The 26,337-nt window shown below is 36.1% G+C and overlaps 2 protein-coding genes across 3 annotated transcripts in view; both read right to left on the bottom strand.

Moving 5' to 3' along the window:
* The window catches only part of XRN1 (5'-3' exoribonuclease 1), a 119,324-nt gene extending 109,531 nt beyond the window's left edge, over window positions 1–9,793 (bottom strand). For both annotated transcript variants that reach the window (XM_078432277.2, XM_078432278.2), the window contains exons 1-2: window positions 9,574–9,793; window positions 524–756 (exon numbers count right to left, since the gene is read on the bottom strand). In XM_078432277.2, the coding sequence (XP_078288403.1) occupies window positions 524–756; window positions 9,574–9,648 (308 nt within the window). In that variant the 5' untranslated portion in view covers window positions 9,649–9,793. The remainder of the gene's footprint in view (window positions 1–523; window positions 757–9,573) is intronic.
* Window positions 9,794–10,868: 1,075 nt separating this feature from the next.
* The window catches only part of ATR (ATR checkpoint kinase), a 100,263-nt gene continuing 84,794 nt past the window's right edge, over window positions 10,869–26,337 (bottom strand). Inside the window, exons 42-47 of the mRNA XM_078432276.2 lie at window positions 24,441–24,591; window positions 21,306–21,462; window positions 20,916–21,069; window positions 19,584–19,735; window positions 12,422–12,527; window positions 10,869–11,527 (exon numbers count right to left, since the gene is read on the bottom strand). Of these exons, the coding sequence (XP_078288402.2) occupies window positions 11,354–11,527; window positions 12,422–12,527; window positions 19,584–19,735; window positions 20,916–21,069; window positions 21,306–21,462; window positions 24,441–24,591 (894 nt within the window). The 3' untranslated portion in view covers window positions 10,869–11,353. The remainder of the gene's footprint in view (window positions 11,528–12,421; window positions 12,528–19,583; window positions 19,736–20,915; window positions 21,070–21,305; window positions 21,463–24,440; window positions 24,592–26,337) is intronic.

Here is a 26,337-nt window from a genome sequence, read left to right as displayed (position 1 = left end):
TAAATCTATTTTCTCTTCCTTATGATTTTTCTAATAACATTTTCTTTTCTCTAAGCTTACTTTATTGCAAGAATACAGTATATAATACACATAACATACCAAATATGTGTTTATTGCTTATGTTATTGCTAAGGATTCCAGTTAATAGCAGACTATTAGTAGTTAAGTTCTGGGGGAATCAAGTTATATGCACATTTTATACGCGCGGGGATTGGTGCCTCTGACCACTGCATTCAAGGGTCAATTGTACCACTATTATCAAGGAGAAGTTTAAAAATTTACGAATGAAAACAATAGTAACTTTACACAGCCCAACACAGCTTTGAGAATGACACTTCACTTCAGTTACTAATTTGTTTACTTGACTGATATAATGTGACATAATCAGTTATTTCCATTTCTGGGGGAATTTAGGCAGAAAAGAAACATGAAAAGAAGATGCATTGCATTAAGCCAATTATCTTTAAAATAATACATTTTATTAATCTAAAGAGTATTCTCAAATAAACCACAAATGCTTTACCTAAAACGCCTCCCACGCTGTTGGTTCATCTTTGCTCGAGGAGCCACACCATCAACAGCCATAAAGAACACTTTCCTAGGTTTAATGATGCGAAACAACACTTCCAAGTAGTGAAAAATATCAGTAAAGATTTTATCGTCTGAAATTCTGAAGTGAACATCATCATCATTAGGATGGGAACATTGATGTATGATTCCATTCATGTCCAGGTACAAGTTGTCAAATTCAGGAATCTAAAAAACAGAAAAATGATAGAAATCATTACTATAACCAACTATGGATATCTAAGTGTATATATATATATATACACAATGGAGTATTACTCGGCAATTAAAAAGAATGAAATCTTGTCATTTGCAACTACGTGGATGGAACTAGAGGGTATTATGCTAAGCGAAATTTCTCAGTCAGAGAAAGACAAAAATCATATGACTTCACTCATATGAGGACTTTACGAGACAAAACAGATGAACAAGGGAAGGGAAGCAAAAAATATAAAAACAGGGAGGGGGATAAAACATAAGAGGCTCTTAAATATGGAGAACAAATAAAGGGTTGCTGGAGGGGTTGTGGGAGGGGGGGATGGGCTAAATGGGCAAGGAGCTTAAGGAATCTACTCCTCAAATTGTTGTTGCTCCATGTGCTAACTTAGATGTAAACTATAAAAATAAATAAATTATAGAAAGAAATAAAATAAAATAAAGTAAAATAAAATAAAATAAAAGTACATTCAAGATTTACTGTTTGCTTCAAGAAATCTGAAAACCTGGATCAAAATCTCAAGGTGATTTTTTTGAGGGGGTGGGGGTACTTTACAAAGTGATTCCACTTTCCTTAGGAGAATAAACAAGCAAGGAAGAATATTAAAAAGTAATGAAGGAGGGGTGCCTGGGTGGCTCAGTCAGTTAAGTGTCTGACTTTGGCCCAGGTCATGATCTCATGGTTCGAGGGTTTGAGCCCCACATCGGACTCTATGCTGACAGCTCAGGGCCTGGAGCCTGCTTCAGATTCTGTGTCTCCCTCTCTCTGCCCCTCCCCTGCTTGTACTCTGTCTCTCTCTCTCAAAAATAAACATTAAAAAGTAATGAAGGAAATCTGCTTTATATATTAAGAATTATGAAGGTTTGATTGAACCAAATAGTTTAGAAGCAGTCCAAGTGTATACAGAAATGTAGTATATAAGAGGCATCTTAAACCAGTGAAAGAAAGGGATGGGGCACCTAACTAACAATTTGGAAATAAAACAGTTGGAAATATAAGATGTATTAAATTACAGAAGGATTAAAAATTTTAATGTGAGAAATATAAGTAAAAAAACTATATACAAAAATTTTGGTAATTTTAGGGTGGAGAAAGCCAGATATCATAAACCAAATGGTGAAGTTGGCAATCTAAAAATGTATTTTTACCTCTATAAGGTTAAAAAAAAAAAAAGTGCCATGAACAAGATCAACTGAAAATGACAAAATGCAGGGAAATGCTTACCAATCAGGATAAGGTCCACATTCCCAATATACAAAAATTTCTCAAATGTACATAAGAAAAAGAGCAAATTTTAAAAGCATGGAAAATGCACAGCAATTCAAAAAAGAAGAGACACTAAAGTGTGATAAACACATGAAAAATTGTTTAACATCCCCAAATTTCAAATTAAAATAATGTATCATTTTTCCGGGGTGCCTGGGTTAGTTGAGTGTCGGACTTCAGCTCAGGTCATGAACTCATAGTCTGTGGGTTTGAGTCCCGCGTCGGGCTCTGTGCTGACAGCCCAGAGACTGGCGCCTGCTTCAGATTCTGTGTCTCTGTCTCTCTCTGCCCCTCCCCTGCTCATGCTCTGTCTTTTTGTCTCTCAAAAATAAACATTAAAAAACATATGTCATTTTTCCGATCATGTTAGCAAAGATTAGAAAGAATGACGTTACCCAGTTATTGTCAGGTTGTGGGGAAATGGATATTTCATGTTATTAAAAGTAATACCTGGCATTTATTAAGCACTTATTATTAGGTGCCAAAAGTTGGGCCAAATATTTACATTCATTATCTCACTAAATTATGATATAATAAAAGAGAAATATTTAAATTCCCCATTTTACAGAAGAAGAAAATCAAAGGGCTAGAAAAGAGAGAGAGAAATGGCATTTACATCCAGTAGTCTAGATGGGAATATAAATTAGTGTAACTAATACAAAAGTATATATCAAAATTTGAAGCATATACATCTTTGACCCAGGATTTCTACTACTGGAAATTTATTCTGAGAAATAATAAAAAATATGCACAAAAATGTAAGCATAAGAATATTAATGACAGTACTGTTTGGAAAAGATAAAAAAAGAAATTAAAACACCTAATAACAGGAAACTGATGATGGTACATCCTTCCACACAATGGAATATGACACAGCAATTATAAATTATGATAGAGATTCATATTTGACATTAGTATGTATAATACAGATGGTCAAATGATAAAAGTAGGCTATAAAACAGCAGGTACATTATCCTATTTATAGAAAATATTTATCTACATGTGTATCTGCATATAAAGGTTAGGAGTATATAGAAACAAGATGTTACTGATAGTTAACCTTAGATGATGGGATTTCAGGGTTTTTAAAATTTTTAATTTGAGAGAGAGAGAGAGAATGCACGAGTGGGGGAGTGGGGGAGTGGGGGAGAGGGGGAGAGGGGGAGAGGGGGAGAGGGGGGGATGGAGAGAGGGAGGGGGAGAGAGGGAGGGAGAGAGGGAGGGAGGGAGAGGGAGGGAGGGAGAGGGAGGGAGGGAGAGGGAGAGAGAGAGAGAGAGAGAGAGAGAGAGAATATCCCAAGCAAGCTCCACACTCAGCTCAATGTGAGACTCGATCCCACGACCCCAGGGCTTTGACCCGAGCTGAAATCAAGAGTCAGACGCTCAAGTGACTGAGCCACCTAGGTGCCCTTCAGTTGTTTTTTATTTTCCTTTGGACGATGTAACAGCTTTTACATCTTTCTGTATTATATTTACATAATGGGCACAACCTTTATAATCTGCAAAAAAACCTGTAATCGTCCTTTTAGAAAAGAAATTTTAAAAATTCTCTTAGGTTTCAGATTAGTAAAAAAAAAAAATACATAATGATTGAGTAATCACTGGCTAATTCGCAGTGAAGAAAATGAGAACATGCAATAGAATTTTGCTCCTTCAAAAATACATAAATACTAGAAGAGGGAGGGATGGAAGGAGGGGGAGAGAGAGACAGAGACAGAGAGACAGAAAGAGAGAGAGAAATCCAAGAAAAAGACTCTTAACTATAGAGAACAAACTAAGGGTTACCAGAGGGGGAGGTAGGTGTGTGTGTGTGTGGGGGGGGGAAATGTGTGAAACAGGTGATGGGGATTAAGGAGTGCACTTGTGATGAGCACCAGGTGTTGTATGGAAGTAATTTTTACACCTGAAACTAATACTGCACAGTATGTTAACTAACAGGAATTTAAATAAAACTTGGGGGAAAAAACACATAATACTGAGTTGTTACATCTATAAATTAGAAGTTCTGAGGTTATCTTATACTTTCACCTCTCCTCACCCTTGTATCTAATTAATCACTGAGGTTTTGTTTTTTAAATTTAACTTCCGAAATGTTCCTATCATCTTGCTCTCCTAATCATTCCCGTTGTCTTGGGCAATCTCATCATTTTCTCCATCCCCAGATCGCCTGCCTTAGTTCAAGCCCTCAGTTTTCCAACTGGACTGCTTGCTTAGTTTTTTCTCTCATCACAGCGTGGCCATTTTTCCAAAACAATCTGATCATGTTGCTTCCTTACTTAAACCCACATGATACCTTAAACCTTTAATGCCACAAAAGGTTCTGTATAATTTGGCTGTTCTCTCTCCCACCAATTCCATATTCTTTCCTGTTTCCATATATATTCCACAAGCTAACTACACACAGTACATTCCTTAGAAAGCCCTAAATGTACTGGGCTGTTTAAAACCCCTGTGATGTTACAGATGCTGCTCCTACTTCCTGAAACACTTTTCTTTCCTTTTGCTCTTTCTTCTGCTGCTCTTGTAGATTTTGATTCAACTTTCAAGATCCAGCTCAGGCATCTTAAAAAAAAAATTTTTTTTAGCACTTATTTTTGAGAGACAGAGACAGAGCATGAGCAGGGGAAGGGGTAGTGAGAGAGGGAGACACGGAATCTGAAGCAGGCTCCAGGCTCTGAGCTGTTAGTACAGAGCCTGACAAGGGGCTCCAACCCACGAACTGCGAGATCATGATCTGAGCTGAAGTCGGAAGCTTAACCAACTAAGCCACACAGGTGCAATCCAGCGTAAGTAAATATCTTTGTCTGAAAGCTTTCCCCTACTTACCTAAGGGGAAACGATGCTTCTTTCTCTATGTCATATCTTATTTTTGTGTTCCCAATGCATACAAGAATGCCAGGCACATACATTTACATGCGCTATACATTCTTGTTGAATGCTTAATGTAATGTCCTGCTAGCAGGAAAGGACATTATACTTAAGCATTTGGTCATGTTTAGAACTCTTGGCACACTGCCTGACACAGAGTAGCAAATAAAAAATATTTAATAATCAAAAAATGAAGCTCTGCCTTTATTGAATGTGACAGCACATGTGTAACACTCACTTTTTTTTTTTTTAATTTTAGAGAGAGACAGAAAGAAAGAAAGTGTGAGTTGGGGGGGGGGGGGGGGGAGAGGCAGAGGCAGAGGCAGAGGCAGAGGCAGAGGCAGAGGCAGAGGGAGAATCGTAAGCAGGCTCCATGTTCAGCCCGGAGCCCAACATAGGGCTTGATCGTGGCATTGACCCTGGCATCAATGACCTGAGTGGAACTGAATGAGCCACCCAGGTACCCCAACACTCACTTCATTCACACTGCTTTAAATTGTGGTTAAGTATTCACATTTTAGTATCTACTATTCTCAAAACAGTAGTTTCTTTTTGTTAGTATAACTTTGTATCCTGTTTAGCGCTGCTACAAAATGCCTTTTTCATAAAGACAATATAAAATTTACTTTTCAAAAGAGCTGTTAGCAATTCTTTTTTCTCAGTTCTTTAATCCTATTTATCTTAAACAATCCCAAGATTTTGTTGCTTCATTTTTTAATATGCATGTTTTAAAACGTACTAAATATACAACATATATTTTATTTTTTTTTAAATTTTTTTTTCAACATTTTTTATTTATTTTTGGGACAGAGAGAGACAGAGCATGAACGGGGGAGGGGCAGAGAGAGAGGGAGACACAGAATCGGAAACAAGCTCCAGGCTCTGAGCCATCAGCCCAGAGCCTGACGCGGGGCTCGAACTCACGGACCGCGAGATCGTGACCTGGCTGAAGTCGGACGCTTAACCGACTGCGCCACCCAGGCGCCCCATAACATATATTTTAATATGCAATGTTTTTATATACTATGTATTCTTTATAGGTTATATAATATGCTAAAGTTAATAAGTTCATTCACTCAATAAACTTACTTAAGATCTATTATGTACTACAAAAGATGAAGTTGTAATGAGGAACATATATATAATGATGAAAACTTAACCCTTACAAAACAAAGGTCATACAACCAAGATTATAAACTCTTGGAACATACGCAATTCTCTTTGTGATTACAATCTAGTACAGTGCTATTATAATAGCTAAGATCTGTTAAGCACTTGCCATGTACTAGACAGATTTAAATGCTTTACAGTTAACCCTTGAACAACATGTGTTTGAATTTAACAGGTCTACTTATATGTGGACTTTTTTCAATAAATACAATACAGTACTGTAAATGTATTTTCCTTATGATTTTCTTAACATTTTCTTTTCTCTAGCTTATTTTATTGTAAGAATACAGTATATAATACATTTAACATACAAAATATGTGTTAATTGACTGTTTATGTTATTAGTAAGGCTTCCAGTGAACAGTAGGCTATTAGTAGTTAATTTTGGGGGGAGTCAAAGTTATACTTGGATTTTCAACTGTGTGGGGGCTTGGAGGGGGCCGGTGCTCTCAATCCCATTTTCAAGAATCAACTGTATGTGCATTCACTTATGTAATCATAGCAATCCTAGTATTATTATCTCCATTTTGTAGTTGAGAAAACTGAGTCACAAGAAGACTGAGTCACTCACCCATAGCTAGTGAAATGTTGGAGCTAAATTTTAAACCAAGCTGAACTGCATTAGAGCAGTGTTTCTTAATCTTTCTTTCATTATTGCTCTTCTTCCAGGTAGTTCTTAATACTTGTTTTTTCTTAATCAATATCTTCCAATGGAATTTTAATACCACAGACATACTGTATTATCTGTTCACATACTAAGGCACTTTAATATATAAAGTTCCACCCTCTCAACAATTTTGGTTCCCTTGTTCCTGTTCATAATGCATACTCTAGTGCCTTCAATTTTTAAAACTGTGGTAAAATATACGTAACATAAAATTTGCCATCTTAACCATTTTTTTAAGTTTACTTATTTTGAGAGAGACAAAGAGTGCGCAAGTGGGGGGAGGAGAGAGAGAGAGAGAGAGAGAGAGAGAGAGAGAGAGAGAGAGAGAGAGACTCACAAGCAGGCTCTGGACTGTCGGTACAGAGCCCAAAGTGGGGCCTGAACTCAGGAACCATGAGATCATGACCTGAGCCAAAATCAAGGGTCAAATGCCTAACCAACTGAGCCACCCAGGCGCCCCCATCTTAACCATTTTTAAGCGCACAGTTCAGTAGTGTTAAGTGCATGCACATTGTTATGCTAGAGCCTGCAATTTTAAAGCCAAGCTTCTATGCATTTGCTACAAATTGCATAGAAGGAAACACAAGCTGACATTTCCATTTTAAAGTGTCTGCTCTTGTATAGGGGGCATATCTGTTTTCTCTTTTACTGTAGTTGCCTCAGAATGATGCCTTGGCAAGTCAGTTACGAGAATTCACAGGAGGCCAAATAGTCCTATCCTTTAAAACCCCTTAGTTACAAATACTCCTATGTAATTGGCCTACACAGTCTTTTAGTGAATATTCTGCAGTTCTCCTGTTCTCAGGTCCATCAGCTGTTGCCTCATTACTTCCTTTTTTCTCTTGCAGGGATGCCAACACCAACTGGGGCTAGAAACTATTGGTATTTTGTCCTCACCTACTTATATTTGGGTTCATAGGGATACGATGTTATGTGGTTTTGTCATAAATGTTCCGTAGATTTCAAACTTTGCTACCTACTTCATTTGTTTTTATGTGTGGATTCAGAGAGACCAAAAACTATGCTGTTATCATCACCACCACCACCATCTTCCCACAACCTATTCCTCTTCCCAGCCCCTTCCTCCCAGGACTAGCTTTTGAATCACTGTGACTTAGTCTTACCATCTTTTAAATACTGCTTAAGAGAGTAGCTGGTAACTCTTTAGAACATTTGCTCTTTTTGTTGTTGTTGTTGTTAACTACACAAATCAAACATCTGTGAAAGACAGCACTTTGATAAGCCAAGTTTTAAGCCTTTTTAAATCTATCATAAAATTGCCTTTAAGAGATTATTTTTTGTTCTTCAGTAAAAAAAAAAAAAAAAAAAATTCCTCAAGATGGTAAGAATCAAAGACAGTTTCATCAAACCAAATTCTGTACCAAAGAGTACAGAGTAAAAATACTATTGAACAAATTATGTTATTAAGCCAATCTGAATAACAATCACATTTCTTCACTTCGGAGATAAAGTGACTGATGCACGGCAGGCACTCAGCTATTTGTTGAATGAATGACCCAGGAAAAGCCAAAGCTGGTTGTCTCCATTTCAGCAATGTACTTAGTAACCCTTTTTAACCCTCTTCTCTGGAAAGAAATGTCTCCCTAAATCTCACTCAATCCATGTTTCAAATAAATGAAAAATAAACTATTGTTTTGGAATTCTTTAAGTTTTTCTTCATATACCAAAACTGACTCGAATCCAACAACAAAGAATCCCTTCTGGAAGTTTAAGCCTCTCTTTATGCTTATAGTACTTGTAAAAAGATTAACCCATAATTTAATAAACAGCGTGATGGTTTGGGCTGGATTATTTCCCCCCACTATTAACACAATGTTATCCATCATTACTGATTCAATCAGCTACACAAATATCAAAACTTTTTTCCTGGAAAATATAAAATGGACAAGAAATCTACCCAAATCATTAAATGTGATAAACACGAATACATCACCCAAAGCCTAGTTTACCTAATAGTTAACTGTTTGCTATTTCTTTTCACAGTTCCACTATATAAACACTTCTGGAATCTACACAAAAAACGTCGCACTGGGATATTATTACATGCCGGATTATAAACCAGACACTACTATTACTACTATCAGTGCTCTAGCAATCCATTTCTTTTTCTCCTCTCTCTCTCACACGCGCGCACACACACGCACATTCGCACAGTGAAGCCTCCAATTAACTGCCGCTGCCGGTCCAAGTGTATTTTGTTTCTTTTGGAACTCGGGATTCGTACGGCCTTTGGGATGATCGAAAAAGAGTAACAAAAGGTATCATAAATATGAACCATCAGCCAGGTCAAAGCGTCTAGGCGTTGGGGGTGGGGTGGGATGCAGGTCCTGATAAAGGAAAGTAAACAAGGTGACTCAACTGCGGAGGAAGTTATTATCGTTGGTACGTGGGTCTGTTGCTTTGGGGTGGGGGGTTGGGAGGTACTCAGGACACCCGCTCGGGCTTTGCTGTCTCTATAAGGGAAGACGCAGCTCCTTGAGCAGAAAAGGAAAGAATTCACTACAGCGTTCCTCCCCAGGATTTAATTTCGGAATCGCGGAAGGCCCTGCCCGGCAGCAAAGCTGTCAGTGTCACAACTGCCGCGATCCCCGTGACTCTGCCCAAAGAAACGAAACCTGCGTCTTCGCCCCATTCAGAGCATCAGGATATCCTCAAACCTTCTCTTCCCCTCTCTTTGCCGCTCATCCCGCAGACGACGAGCAGAAAGAGGAGGCTGGGGAGCCCAGTCCCAGGGTGGAGAGGGCCGCGGGGCCCCGGGTTCTGGGCCTTCTGAGCCGCTGCCCCCTCGCTCACCCACCTGATGCTCTTTCACCACTTCACTGAGGCAGGGATACCGCTCCGAGATCCATCGGTAAAACTTGGGGACTCCCATCTCGACCGTCAACACTAATTCCAATCAGGGCCAAACCGAAACCAAACGCCCCGCCGGGGCCTACGCCGCAGCCTCCGGCCGTCGCTCCGCCGATGACAACACACCGCTCGCCCGACCATAGAGAGCGCTCGCCGGGCCTAGAGCGGCCGATTCGAGGCCGCATCCCCGGGGCGGGGCTCTAATCCTAGCCGCCACCGAACGGCGGTGGTTACGTTCAAGAGCAAGGCGGTGTTTTGGTGCCTGAAACTTTGTTCTGGAAATGCCGGTTGATGGAACTGTGCTTTATAAATAGACGTGGAAGTGCTGTGAAAACCTCACGAGCCTGCTGGAAGATTTTTGGAACGCTGATTTTTGTCCTGATTGCTTGTGTCCTGGGATTACTAATCTCAGTATTTTTCAACACAGATTTAGGAAGATCTGGTGATTTGGTTTAGTTTGGCGACGGGTGAAGCGTTTCTCCGAGGAATTGGTTTAGTTTTGTTTGGCGAGGGAGAGGTTTTTTCCTTTGAGGAATATAACTCTATAACAAAGTCTCTTTTAAAAACGCTTTTTTTCCGAATTATTTGAAAAAATTTCCTAACTCCTCTCCTAACCCCCAGCCAGCTTCCTCAACTCACCGTTAGGCCCCCAAACGTAATTATATATACTTATTTTCACATTCATGTCTCCTGGTTTATCGTGTTTTTCCCCCATCACACTCTAAACTGTATAGTGAAGCATAATTCTATCAAGCGAACTTAAGTAAAATTCTGTTATGGTGAATTTTCCATTTGAATGTAATAACCTCATTACTTTTAAGTATTGTGAATTATTTTAAATCTCCTGAAAGAAAATTTACAAAAAATTAACATTAAAATATCTTTAATTTTAAAATATTAACGAAATTTTAACTGTCTTCTAAGACCACTAGATTCTGTATTCTGGTAAACTCTCAGTATGGCAGCATCTTTAAAATTACATGATTTAGTTTTCATAGTCATACTCTTTTTTTTCTTATTACATTTTCAACCATACAAAAAAAAGAGTCTTATTAAGTGAACTTGATGTGTGCTTTATGTTTATATGTTTCACAGTTAGACTGGACAGTCAGTTCCTAGAGGCAGGGGAGGTAGCTTGGTGCATAAATCTAGCATAGTGCTTTGTCCATAGTATTTATTCAATAATTTTTTTTTTGTTCAAATGAATGCTTTTTAAAAAACATTTTTTAAAGTTTTATTTATTTTTTTTAAGTAATCTCCACACCTAACATGGGGCTCCAACTCACAACCCTGAGATCAAGGATCACATGCCAGTCAGGCACCACTCAAATGAATCCTTATGCTAGCTAGTACTTAAAATCAGAGTTGTAAAATGCAGTGAGACTGGCTTGTTTAAATACATCTTTTTAGAGCATAAAAACCCAAGATGTTACATTTCTCCAGTTATAATGAACATATATTAAGAAAGCAGTTTTCTCTCTCTCTGCTCCTACCCCACTCACACTCCTTCAAAAACATTAAAATTTTTTTTAAAACAAAGTTTATTTCTTAATAACAACATATATTATTTTAAATATTATTAACAATAAGGGAGTTAATACCAGATGCTCTGGGAACATAAAGAAACTTATTTATGTTGTACTTTGGAAATGAATTGATATAATCACAGATTAATACCAAATGCATTAATATTAGATAATTAACATATTCTTTGAAGTAATTTCATTTCACATATATGGAGTCCAACCAAGGTACATCTGGCATAGTAAGTTTTCATCAGTAGCTTCTTGTATAAGGTAATGCACATGTCCTTCAATAGATAACGGCAGCCCTGTCACTCTATTTCGGGTCTTGATTACACCTTGCAGTCGCTGCTCGATGTCAAGAACATGGGTCTTGGCCTATAAGAAGAAATTAAAAATCGTAAGTGCTAAGACCCCAATAACAAGTGGATGATGATCACTTGAAATTACTACTTTTCTGTTATTTAACAAATGTTTATATCCTTTTATGGATCATTACCCTTTTTGTAAAATCAAAGACAAAAGAAATGAAACAAATACTACATGAGATACTGATTTTGAAGCTTGCGATGTTAGTTATGATTTTATTTCTTTTTAAAGTTATCTCTACACCCAAGGTGGGCCTTGAATTCACAACCCTGAGATCAAGAGTCGCATACTCTACCAGCTGAGCCAGCCAGGTACCACAAAGGCTTGCAACATTAATCTAACATCAACTGATATGGACATGTTTCTGGACTATGTAAAATACCAGGGAATTTCTTCTACATTACAGTTCTAGAAAAATAATAATTTAAAATCGACTCTGAAAATGTTAGGACTTAAATATGTGAATGAATAATAATAGCAACAATACTCTAAAAGCCTAATATTTAGATTACATTACTATGAGTAAATGGGACTTCTAAGCTACTTGGAATGGTACACATTTCTCTCAATAACAAAAGAATATCAAAATGCAAAAGTCAGAATGACATTATTACAATAATAATCCTCAATCTATTCTCACTTATTAAAAATTATTATCTGCAAACTCTGAGACTTCAATTAATATTAGTACAGAGTGAATTACTACACATTAAAGCTTTGTAAGTTCAGGTAATCTGTGTTCCAAGTTTTTCCCACTATATCTCATTATTGTGAGCTATCTATAGTTAAACAAGAACTAGAGCTCAGAGTATTCAATGGTCAGTCACTGACAGCATTTAGAATCAATTCTCATTTATAGAGACACAGAATGTCAGCTCCTATCAAGCTACACCTTCTACTAACCTTTTCATTGACAACTTCCCCGGTTTCATTCAGTGGTGCTTTGGAATGTCCTTTCACTGGTTTACTCCATTCCACCAGAGGATCATGTAGAAAAGTTTTTAAGACACTAAAATGTAAACAAATGTGGTAACATGATGTTATTTTTGTAAAAAGAAGTCTCTCTAAAGTCAGCACCTAGGTGAAAAGTAAGTGAAGGATGAGAAGCTAATGGTAATACTCTTACAACACACATTACTACTGCATCAGTAACATCTGTGAACTTACTGTTTTGGGGTGAGGGACTGAAAGGAAAGAGAGAGGGAAGGCAGAGAAGGATCTGAGGTATTCTTGGAGAGTAGAGTTAAGTTGAGTTCTGTGTGCCATTTCTAAATGCATACTGTGAACTTCAAATACAACTACCTATGGAAAAACCCACTCAGTTTTCTTATAGGCAGTATGTCCAAAACAAAACTCATTACCCTTTCTCAAACTATTTAACGTGTATTCCCCAAATCAGTAAAGAACATCATTCACTCATTTGCTCTGAACAAAAATCTAGGAATCATCCTAGAATCATCAATCCTCCTCTTAACACTCAATTCTACCTCCTAAAGCCCTTTAGAACCCTTCTACTTGCCTTCATTTCTACTGTCACTACCTCATCCAATGCACCATCATTTTTCTCTGAGTTACTCTAATAGTCCTCTAACTGGTTTTCTGGTCTCTAGCCCAAACTGCAACTGTAATTTTTCTACAGTGCAAAATCTGATTTCATTTTCTTTTTAAAATTTCTTCTTAAAAGTTTAAATGTGTAAACCAGCCCCATGTGGACTTTTCATAATCTAGCCCTGCTCATCTAGGCACCATGATCATAGCACCATCTACTCAAAGTCTACCCTCTAGAAAACAAAATTATATTTCTTAGGCAGTCCATGCCTTCACTTGCCTTGATATTTCTATCACTCAGAATACTCTTCCCGTTTGACGGTCAATTCCATTTATCTTTAAGGTTTCAGCTACTTCCTCCAGAAATTATTTCCTGACTTCCTCCAATTGGGATAGGAGCTCTTAGTATTTCACAAGATACTATACTTCCTCTTTCAGAGAATTTGCCTTCTCCTATGTCTAACTAACCAGTATGTTATACCAAAATGTATGGTAAACAGCTTTAAAGAAAGAAGGTGGATACATGAGCTTTAAAAGTCCTTTTAAAAACTACATACTACAGCTAACATATTTAATGGTGAAACTTCTATACCCCCAAGATTAGGAACAAGATAAAGATGTGGACTTCTCACCTTGTCTATCTGACATTCATTTTGCTAGGGCAATTAGGCAAGAAAAAAAAGGCATGAGATTGGAAAGGAAAAAGTAAAACAATTTTTATCTGCAGACAATGTGCTGTTATAGAGAGAAAAATCTTAAGGTACCTACAAAATAACTATTAGAACTAATAAATGAGTTCAGCAAAATTTGCAAGATAGGGATAAATATACAAAAATCTAACACGAAAAATGAATACAAAAATGAAATAAAGAAGAAATTCCATTTAGCATAGTATTTAAAAAACACATAGAAGCACATTTAAAAAAATACAAGACTTGAAAACTAAAAATTATAAAACACTATTGAAAGAAATTACAGAAGAATTAAATAAATGAAAAGACATCCAATGTTCATGGTTCAGAAGACTCAACATTTTTGAATGACAATACTCCACAAACTAACAGATTCAATGTCATTCTTATTAACATCCAGGTTGGCTTTTTGCAGAAGTTGACAAGATGACCTTAAAATTACGGAAATGCAAAGAATAGCCAAACAATCTTGAAAAAGAAAAAGTTGGAGCACTCACAATTCCAAATTTCAAAATTTACTACAAAGCTACAGTGATCAAGATAATGTGTTGTAGGCATATGGTTAGACATACAGATCAAGAGAACAAAATTGAAGAGTCCAGAAATAAAGTCTTACATATATGCTCAACTGATTTTTCATAGAAGTGCCAAGACAATTAAATGGAGAATAATATTTTCAAAAAGTAGTGTGAGGAAAACTGGATCTGCACACTCAAAAGAATAAATATGGACCCCTACCTCACACCAGAAACACAAAATAACTGAAAATGACCATAGATCTAAATATAAGAGCTAAAACTACAAAACACTTAAAAGAAAACAGAGGCGTAACTGTTCATGATTTGGATTATGCAATAGTTTCTTAAATGACACCAAAAGCACAAACAACAATAAAAATAGATAAATTGGACTTCATCAAAACTAAAAACTTAAATGCTAAAAAGGACATCATCAAGAAAGCAAAAAAGACAATCCACATATGGGAGAAAATATTTTCAAATTATGTATCTCTTAAGGATTTACTACCCACAATATGTAAAGAAGTCTTACAACGCAACAATAAAAAGACAAATAATTCAATTTAAAAAAAAATGGAAAGGATTTGAATAGTTATTTGTCCAAAGATGATATACAACTGACCAATAAGTGCATGAAGAGATGCTCAACATAACTGATCATTAGGGAAATGCAAGCTAAAACCATAACGAGATACCATTAGGTATACCACCCACTAGGATGGGTAAAGTAAAAAAGACAGGTAAACAACAAGTGTTGGTAAGAATGTGGGGAAATTGGAACCCTCATACCTTGCCATTGGGATTCTAACGTATTACCTCAAAATGTTAAGCTTAGAGTTAACATGTAACCCAGTAATTCTACACCATACCCAAGAAAACTGAAAACGTATATCCACATAAAACTTGTACACAAATGTTCACAGCCACACTTTTCACAATAGTCAAAAGGTGTAAACAATCCGTTGTCCATTAGTTGATAAACGGATAAACAAAATGTGATATACAATAGAATATTTGGCAATAAGAAAGAATGAATTACTAATACAGGCTACAACATGGATAAACCCTAAAAACACCATGTTAAGTGAAAGAAGACATAAAATGCCACATGTTGTAGGATTCCATTTATATATGAAATGTTCAGAATAGTCAAATCCATTGAGACAGAAAGTAGGTTAGTGTTTGCTAGACAATGGCAGGGGAGTAGGGATGGAGAGTACCTGCTAATTTCTTTTGGGGGTGATAAAAATGTTTTATAATTAGATACCAGTGATGGTTGCACAATCTTGGGAATATGCTAAAAACCACTACAGTACACTTTGAAACAGTTAATTTTACGGTATGTAAATTACATCTTTTAAAAAACTGAGATATAATGGACGTACAACATTAGTTTCAGGTGTACATAACTTGCTATTTGTATATATTGCAGAATGATCATCACAAGAAATCTAGCTAATATCCATAAACATACATAGTTACAAATGTTTTTTCTTGTGATGAGAACATTTATTTGTTTGCTTATTTAAATTATTTATTCACTTAACTAATCTCTATACCCAACATGGGGCTTGAACTCACAAGCCTGGGATCAAGAGTCTCATGTTCTTCCACCTGAAACATCAGGCACCCCCTTCGGACACGGACTTTTAATATTTACTCTCTTAGCAACTTTCAAATACACAATACGGTATTATTAACTATAGTCACCATGTTGCACAAAATATTTCCACGACTTAATTTATTTCATAACGAAAAGTTTATACCTTTTGATCACCTTCATCCATTGTCTATCCTCCACCCCCACCCTCTGGCCACCACCAGTCTGTTTTTTATGAGCTCAGTTTTTGTTTTTCTTTTTTTACTTAAGTTTTAATTTTAATTTCCATTAACATAGTGTTATGTTAGTTTCAGATGTACAATAAAGTAATTCAACAGTTCCATACATTACCCTGTGCGCATCATGACAAGTGTAATCCTTAGTTCCCATCACCTATTTAACCATCCCTCCACTCCACCTTGGTAATAACCATCAGATTGTTCACTATAATAAGAGTTTGTATCTTGCTCTATTTTTTCACCTTTGCTTGCTTGTTTTATTTCTTAAATTCCACATATGAGTGAAATCATATGGTATTTGTCTTTCTTTGATTGACTTCTTTCACTTAGTATACTTTTTAGCTCCACCCATGTCATTGCAAATGGCAAAATTACATCCTTTTTTATAATTGAATAATATCCTATTATATGTGTGTGTGTGTGTGTGTGTGTGTGTGTGTGTGTGTGTGTACATACATTACCAAGTCTTTTTTTTCCTTAAATTTATTTGTTTAAATTCAAGTTAGTTAACATACAGTGTAGTATTGGTTTCAGGAGTAGAACCCCGTGATTCATCACTTACATACAACATCCAGTACTCATCCCAACAAGTACCCTCCTTAATGCCCACCACCCGTTTAGCCCATCCCCCTACAACCCACCTCCCCTCCAGCAACCCTCAGTTTGTTCTTTGTATTTAAGAGTCTCTTATGTTTTTATCTTATTTTTCCTTCCCTTCCCCTATGTTTATCTGTTACATTGCTTAAATTCCACATGAGGGATATCATAGGATATCTGTCTTTCTCTGGCTGATTATTTAGCTTAGCATAATACACTCTAGGTCCATCCATGTTGTTGCAAATGGCAAGATTTCATTCTTTTTGATCACTGAGCAATATTCCACTGTGTGTATGTATGTATGTGTATATGTGCGTGTGCGTGTGTGTGTGTGTGTGTGTGCGTGTGTGTATATACATACATCTTCTTTATCCATTCAGCAGTTGATGGACATTAGGGCTCTTTCCATACTTTGACTATTATTGATAGTGCTGCTATAAACATTGGGGTGCATGTGCCCCTTCGAATCAGCATTTTTGTAACCTTTGGATAAATACCTAGTGGTGCAATTGCTGGGTCATACAGTAGTTCTATTTTTAATTTTTTGAGGAACCTCCATACTGTTTTCCAGAGTGGCTGCACCAGTTTGCCTTCTCACCAACAGTATAAGAGGGTTCCCCTTTCTCTGCATCCTCGCCAACATCTGTTGTTTCCTGAGTTGTTAATTTTAGCCATTCTGAAGATGTGAGGTGGTATCTCAATGTGGTTTTGATATGTATTTCCCTGATGATGAGCAATGTTGAGCATTTTTTCATGTGTCTATTGGTCATCTGGATGTCTTCTTTGGAAAAGTGTTTATTCATGTCTTATGCCCATTTCTTCACTGGATAGTTTTTTTGGGTGTTCAGTTTGATAACAAAATCTATAAAGATAAATTCTTTATGTATTTTGGATACTAACCTTTTATCTGATATGCCATTTGCAAATATCTTCTCCTATTCCATCAGTTGTCTTTTAGTTTTGTTGATTGTTTCCTTCACTGTGCAGAAGTTTTTATCTTGACGAGGACCCAATAGGTGATTTTTGCTTTTATTTCCCTTGCCTCTGGAGACACGTGCTGTGGCCAAGGTCAAAGAGGTTTCTGCCTGTTTTCTCCTCTAGGATTTTGTTGGTTTCCTGTCTCACATTTAGGTCTTTCATCTATTTTGAATTTATTCTTATGTATGGTGTAAGAAAGTGGTCCGGTTTGATTCTTCTAAATGTCACTGTCCAATTCTCCCAGCACCATTTGTTAAAGAGACTGTCTTTTTTCCACTGGATACTCTTCCTGCTTTGTCGAAGATTCACTGGCCATACATTTGTGGGTCTACTTCTGGGTTCTCTATTCTATTTCATTGATCTAGGTCTCCATTTTTATGCCAACACCATACTGTCTTGATGTAATCCAGGCTAAAGTCTGGAACTGTGATGCCTCCAGCTTTGGTTTTCTTTTTCAACATTACTTTGGCTATTCAGGGTCTTTTGTGGTTCCATACAAATTTTAGGATTGTTTGTTCTAGCTATGTGAAGAATCCTGGTGGTATTTTGATAGGGATGGCATTGAATGTGTAGATTGCTTTGGGTAATATAGACATTTTAACAATATTTATTCTTCCAATCCATGAGGATGGAATATTTTTCCATTTCCTTGTATCTTTTTCAATTTCTTTCATAAGCTTTCTGTAGTTTTCAGCATACAGATCTTTTACCTCTTTAATTAGGTTTATTCCTAGGTATTTCATGGTTTTTGGTGCAATTGTAAATGGGATCGATTCCTTGATTTCTCTTTCTGCTGCTTCATTGGTATATAGAAATGCAACTGATTTCTGTACGTTGATTTTATATCTTGCAACTTTGCTGAATTCATATATCAGTTCTAGCAGTTTTTTTGGTGAAGTCTTTTGGGTTTTCTATGTAGAATATCATGTCACCTGTGAAGAATGAAAGTCTGGCTTGTCAATTTGTATGCCTTTTATTTCTTTTTGTTGTCTGATTGCTGAGGCTAGGACTTCCAGTACTATGTTGAAAACTATACCATATCTTCTTTACCCATTCATCAATCAATAGACACATGGGCTGCTTCCATTATCTTGGCTATTAGAAATAATGCTGCTATACACATCAAGGTGTATGTATCTCTTTGGATTAGTGTTCTTGCATTCTTTTGTAAGTGCCTAGTAGTGCAGCTCGTGGATCATAAGGTAGTTCTATTTTTTTCTTTTTAAGACTCCACATATAAGTGATCTCATACACTTCTGTCTTATTTTCACTTGGCATACATGCCTTCAAGGTCTATCTATGTTGTCACAAATGGCAAGATTTCCTTCTTTTTATGGCTGAATAATATTCCACTGTGTATGTATATGTGTGTGTGTGTGTGTGTGTGTGTGTGTATACACATATACATATACATACATCAGACTTTTTTTACCCATTCATCCATCAATGGACACTCAGGTTGCTTCCATGTCTTGGCTATTATAAATGATGCTGCAATGAACTGTAAGTTATACCTTAATAAAGCTTTATTTAAAAAAATTCACTTCGGGGCACCTGGGTGGCTCAGTTGGTTGAGCATCCAACTTCAGCTCAGGTCATATCTTGCAGTTTGTGAGTTTGAGCCCCACGTCAGGCTCTGTGCTGACAGCTCAGAGCATGGAGCCTGCTTCGGATTCTGTGTCTTTCCCTCTCACTTCCCCTCCCATGCTCATGCTCTGTCTCTCAACAATAAATAAACATTAAAAAAAAATTTTTTTTAAATACACTACAATAAAATAAAAAAATTCACTTCAACCAATGCAAAGTGGCTTCTATTATTTAAAAAACATATTTAGGAACCAATAATTACACTCAAGATTACTGTTAAATTGTTTACATAACATAAATAATTACCTCATTAAAGGCTCTCTTTGATCTCGCATCAGCCTCATTGTAACTTCACAAGCTCTTCGAAAAAGACCTTCTGTTCCCATAGGACCCATTCCATTAACCATATTATGAGTCAGCCGAAATGGAACAATTTCTGGAACTTCAAAGGTTTCCCCCTTAAAACAAGGCATTTTATTAAAAAGTAGTATTAGAATTTTAAAATCTTTGTGCAAAAAAAATTAGAACTTCAAGTCTAGACTCTTTAAGCAAAGTGCAGAGATACCTTCAAAATATTTATATTTTTATAATATGTAAATATAAAAATATTTGTAACCACATTAAAGGCCTATATCATGAAGGAGCCTACATCTCTACCTTTGATCTAACGGATGGATGGATTCACCTATCACTGAATTATTATAGTGAATATTACTATAGAGAAATTTTTATGCATTCAATATTTAATCTCTTATTAACTTCCTTAATGTCCTTCTTGAGTAATATAAAATAAAAACAAATATTCTCATATTTTTCTTTTTTTTTTTTTAAGAGTTTCACTTTAAAGCAGGGAGGGAAAAGAAATAACCAAATGTTAGATGCTCATATTGATGAGAGTATACAACATATAATATAATGAAGTCCAGTTCATTTGTTTTCTACCATTCTCAACCTGCCTTTCATAGGGCCTTTTCATCCCCAAATTTATTGACTCAGTTTCTTATATGATTTAACAAATACCAGTGGTTTATCTTTTGATTTAATCTTATTTGTATCTGTAACCTGTCTTAGTTCCTGTGACAGCAGACGGCAATCAATACTGGGGATATGAAAATAGAGGGTTAATCTACTAGTATGCCTTCCAGGACACTGGAAAATTAGAGGGGGGCTGAGGGACCTCAGTCCAACTAGCTTAATTTATTCTTAAGCCCCTCTGGACCTAAAGAATTTTCTGGGATGTCTGCCAAGATCTGTGTATTTTGTTTAAATTCCTGGATGATTGTGATATGCTGCCAGGTTTGGAAACCATCACATTAAAGTACTGTCTCTTTAGAACTGAGTCTCAGTAAAATGAACTGATCTGCCCATATCACATAATTAAGAACTGAGTCAGAACTTGAATCTTTGGATTTCAAGTTCAGTGCTAGTTTTCCTGTATCACTTTTTTGAGTTCTCTTCATCCTAAGTTGCTTTACTGAGGACTCTGGGATCCACTGATCAAAACCAGTCAAAAAAACTCTCAGTGTGACTCAACTGTGATGATAACTGCTACCAACGGGTATATCTAGGAAGAACAGTTGTTAAAAAAGGCAATTGGGAGAAAACATACAATTAACTAGAATGAGTCACATCACTTACCTTATTGAAGAGACAGTTGAAATCCACATGTACACATTCACCAGTCAAAGAATCAAAGAGGATGTTTTCACCATGACGGTCTCCAAGCCCCAGGATATAACCAACCATTGACATAACTGCAGTGGAACGACAGTATGCTGACCTGCTACTGTACCTAAAGAAAACACAATGCCTATCACATATCCTTATGCCACTGATTTAATTTAGATTTAATTTTAAATTTATAATTAAAAAAAAAATTTTTTTAAGTAATCTCTAGCCCCAATGTGGGTCTCAAACTCACAACCTCGAGAACAATCACACACTCTACTGACTGAGCCAGACAGGCACCCCTAAGATATTTTTTAAAACATCTAACCATAATAATGTATTATTTTCTGTTTAATTTACCATGATGTAGGATCAGGGAATGTCCTCAGAAACCACTCATGAAAAACAGGAGGATGCCTGGGTAGGAGAAATTCTTGGAATACTTTGAGTTTTTCAGACAAAGCTGCGGCTTTTGGTAGCATACACTGGCGAAGTTCTTTTCCTGTCATATAAACTCCTACAAGGTAGAGTGGTTTTCATTAATCACACAAGCCAAATAAGGGGCAATTTTTTTATTGGACAGAAAACATCCATTTTTATTCAAATTGTTAATTAAAAGAATGGAAAATTTTTCATAAACTTACCTTCTGATATTATAATAAAATAATAAAACGCATTATGTATGTTCTCTTGTAATTATCCAAAGTGAAGCTTCTTGTTTATGAAAATAAATGTCAACTAAAACTAATGTGGAATCAACTGATTCCAGAAGATATTACTCAGAATAAATCCAACGTGAGGAGTACCCCTGGAATTGTAAAATGCTGTAGTCCTCACTAAAATTGTACTAATCTCTCTGTTAATCAGCATGTAGTATAGGTCCACACTGAATCATTATTTAAAAACCTACAATGGTGCTTTGAAATAATTTACTGTGTGAAGGCTAGCCTGTAAGATTCATAGTATAGCTGATTCTTGAGCTAATCTTGTACAATGCAAATCATCTGGAGAAAAACAAGAAATTTTCCTTCTGATATACTGGTGAGCTTATATTAGATGGGTGATATGACTACAGTCTATAAAGTGCCTTTCAGGCCCACCTTGGTTTAGATACTTTTTTTTTTTAAGAGAGAAAGTACAAATGGGGGATAGGGGCAGAGGGAAAAGGGGAGAGAGGCAGTGAGAAGGAAAGGTGGGGAGAGAGGAAGAGAGAGAGAGAGAGAGAGAGAAAATATCTCAATCAGGCTCCATGCTCAGCATAGAGCCTGATATAGGGCTCAATCCCACAACCCTGGGATCATGATTGGAGCTGCAATCAAGAGTAAGATACTCAACTGACTGAGCCACTCAGGCACCTCAGTTTGGTGCTTTTTACACCCAAGGCAGAGCCAAAGTTTTAAGGATAAGTTTGAGATTTGATGTTTTCAGTCTCAAATGTTACATAATTCCCATGTGTTCACGGTATTTAAAAAAGTTTTTTTTAATATTAAAAAAAATCCAATAACAATAACTAAAACTTTATTTCATCCTTCCAATAAAATAGTCAAGAGTAAATTCCTTGGAATAAGAGTCCAGTGTGTGAGTTTCAGCTCTGCAACTTATCAGCTTTGTGAACGTGGGGAAGTTACTTAACCTCTGTACTGTACATAAAATAGGGATAATCACTTAACAATAAAAAACAAGGCATATAACATACTTAGCACAATGATACAGTAACTTATAAATGTTACTTATTGTTATGGGTTAAATTGTACCCTAAAAAAATGTGTTTAAGTCCTAATCCCTGGTACCTGTGAATGTGACCTTAATTGAAAGTAGGGTTGCTGCCCATATAATAAAGTTAAGATGAGGTCATTATAGTGGGCCCTTAATACACTATGACTGTGTATAAAATACTGTATAAGAAAACAGACATATAGACTTAGGGACAACACTGTACGATGACGGAGAATAGAGCGAGTAAAGTGATGAGTCTATAAGCTAAGTAACATCAAATATTGCTGAAGAGAGCAGAAGCTGACAGAAATGCATGGAAGTTTCTCTGCTAGAGCTTGCAGAGAGATGGCCCTACTGACACCAAGATTTTGGATTCACAATTCCCAAATTGTGAAAGAATACATTTCTGTTGTTTGTAGCACTTTGTTACAGTGGCCCTAGGGAAGAGAATAACTTATTTTCTACCTTATTCTGATAACTTCATCTATCATCCCATATGTTCTTCATCTAGCTATTCTTAATGTCTGTATCTTTTATAACAATAGTACAATTACCTAAGGAACTCAATATTGTTACAATATTATTAACTAACCTTTAGACCTTATCAAATTTCACCAAATGTCCCACTACTATCCTTTGTCTGGGCCAGGATCCAATCAGGATCCCTTATTACACTCAGCTGTCATTATCTCCTTAATGTCCTCAAATGTGAGTAATTTTTGTCTTTGTCTTTGATTACCTTGAAATTTTTTAAGAGTTCTAACCAGTCATATTTTTGTTTCTCCACTGTAAAGTTACTACTTTTCTTCCTTTTTAATTAAGAAGTAGCTTATGGGGAGATACTTTGAGACCCTACAAATAACCTTTTGCCCATTAATTTCAACATCCATTGATAATCGCTGCCTGCAATAATTATTATTGTGGTACTTGCTAATTGGTGATTTTCTATTTCCATAATTTCCTCTACATTCATTAACTACAAGGAAGATCTATTATGTATTGTAAGGAAGAACTGTTCCTACTTCCCTACTTATTTATTGAAGCATTTATTTACATCAGTGTGGACTCATGTCAATTTTATTCCATGAGTTATAATCTATACTATCATTATTTATTTTCTTGCTCAAATTATCTGAGGCTTGGCCAGTTGGAGTCTCTAATTCCAATCTAATACTTTTGGCTTTATTCAAACCTTCTTTCTCCTTTTCTTCCTCTGACAGTGGAAGAAAACTAGCTCTCATTATCCACAATATATTTATTTATTTGCTAAAGTTGAGTATACAGGGGTGCTTGGGTGGCTCAGCCGGTTAGGCATCCAACTTCAGCTCAGGTCATGATCTCACAGCTCATGGGTTCGAGCTCTGTGCTGACAGCTCAGAGCCTGGAGCCTACTTCTGATTCTGCATCTCCCTCAGTCTCTGTCCCTCCCCTGCTCATGCTCTCTCTTTCTCTCTCAAAAATAAACATTAAAAATAAATAAATAAAAAATAAAGTTGAGTATACATGTAAAGTAGTTTCAGAATTGCTAACCAAAACCTCTGTGAAAAACAAATTTTCATGTACATTTTTGTAAGCTACATCAAATTTTTCGGGATAAAGATAGAGAAGGAAGGTGTAAAGACAAACACCTTAGTACTTCTGTATATAGACTATCATTTGACCTAGAAATTCTACTATGGCTTATTAAAAAAGAGGTACAATGAGATATGTTAATAACAATTATACATGTTAGATTTTATACTCATTATATATTTGTACTTTAAGAATTCATTTTAGTACCCTTTTCCTTATATAGTTTGGTCAGAATAGGTCTCAAGCCAGCAGTGTTGTTAACCCATTCAATAATCCCACATTCATCATTCAGGGGAATAACTGCGTATGTTCGGATATGAAGTTCTCTTCTGCGAGATTCTGCATCTTTTCTCAAGCACTATTAAAAAAAAACAACAACACATAAACTTAAAAATTCAGAATTCTACATGTCATGTCAAGTATATCTAAAAATTATTCATTTTATAGCAAAAGAATGTCAGTGAAAGTTTACTCTGTGGTATAGATGAATAATTCTTCAGAATGGTAGGAAAGGATACTACTAGGATAGTATCCATCCTCTTTTTCCAAATCATTAAAAATGCCTTGGGCAAGTCCCTCTTTTTTAATTATTCACTGAGAATTATTCACTATTCATGGGCAACCCATTCACTTTTTTAATTATTAACGTGAGAATACTGTGTTGAAAGTATTAAAGTTGTATATTCAATGACAAAATGTTCTTTCACTGTTTATTGCTTTATAGATATTACTGAAATGTTAAGTCCTTAGGTACAAAGACTGCTATTTAATTTTGATTATCTCAAAAATTTATAAACAAAAAAGTATGAGTTTTATGATGTCCTTAAAATTTTTATTTTATATATTGTATAAAAATTTTATTTTTATTCTTGCAGCTTGATATTACAGCTTCATTTGAAAAACTATCTCCTAGCAGAAGAAAGCTTTTTACATCTCATTTGATTAATTCTGAATTAATTTAGGAAAGGATAAACAGTATTTTGTTTAATTCTGGAACTGTAGGACACAAACAGACTAAGCATATAAGTATAATTGCAATTTGTCCAATTCAAAAGCACAACCACTAACCAAAAACATATTTTAAATGCCAGGAATAAGTAGGCTACATAAATGTCAGCCAAACAGTATAGTATTAGAATTTACATGTAAAGATCAGTTTGTGGTCTCCTAGACAAACACAGACTGTAGTTTTTGAAAATCAGGCTACAGTATCTGACCATGGCAATGAGGAGAACAGTAACGAAATAAATTAATCAGTAACAAAACTGAAAAAGATACATTTATAAACTAAAGCCAGGCCATCTAATACTCCTAACCAGAAAAACACTCAAGGGAGCTACGGATGAACATACTAATTGGTTTAACAGTCAGTGAATTAAGTTACCAATTTACCAAACATTTAAAAAAAGTTTTTTAGGGGCGCCTGGGTGGCTCAGTCGATTGAGCATCCGACTTCGGCTCAGGTCATGATCTCACGGTTCCCGATTTCAAGTCCCACATCGGGCTCTGTGCTGACAGCTCGGAGCCTGGACCCTGCTTTGGACTCTGTGTCTCCCTCCTTCTCTGACCCTTCCCTGCTCATGCTATCTCTCAAAAATAAATAAGAATATTTAAAAAACAAAACAAAACTTTATACCACATTAAAAGCCCATTTCAAAGGCAATATGAAATGAAGGACTTTTTTAAAAATTTATTTAAAATGTTTGGGAAGGGCGATTGGGTGGCTCACTCGATTAAGCATCTGACTTCAACTCAGGTTATGATCTTGCTGTTTGTGAGTTCAAGCCCTGTGTTGGGCTCTGTGCTGACAGCTTGGAGCCTGGAGCCTACTTCAGATTCTGTCTCTCCCTCTCTCTCTGTCCCTCCTGTACTTGTGCTCTCTCTCTCAAAAAACGTAATAAACATTAAAAAAAAAAGCATTCAATAGAAAATATTTTCCCTCATTAACAGGTCTTACACATTTTTCTCAACATAATAAAGGTAATCTAATTTTTTAAAAAGTTACATGAACCCAGCAATTCCACTTCTGTATACACACTCAAAAGACTGAATGCAGGAATTCAGAGTTATTTATATACCTATGTTCATGGCAGCATTATTCACA

This window comes from Panthera onca, chromosome C2 (genome assembly GCF_046562875.1).
Source record: "Panthera onca isolate mPanOnc1 chromosome C2, mPanOnc1 haplotype 2, whole genome shotgun sequence".
NCBI lineage: Eukaryota > Metazoa > Chordata > Mammalia > Carnivora > Felidae > Panthera > Panthera onca.
Note: the sequence above shows the minus strand (reverse complement) of the source record. Positions and strands in the feature narration are given on the sequence as shown.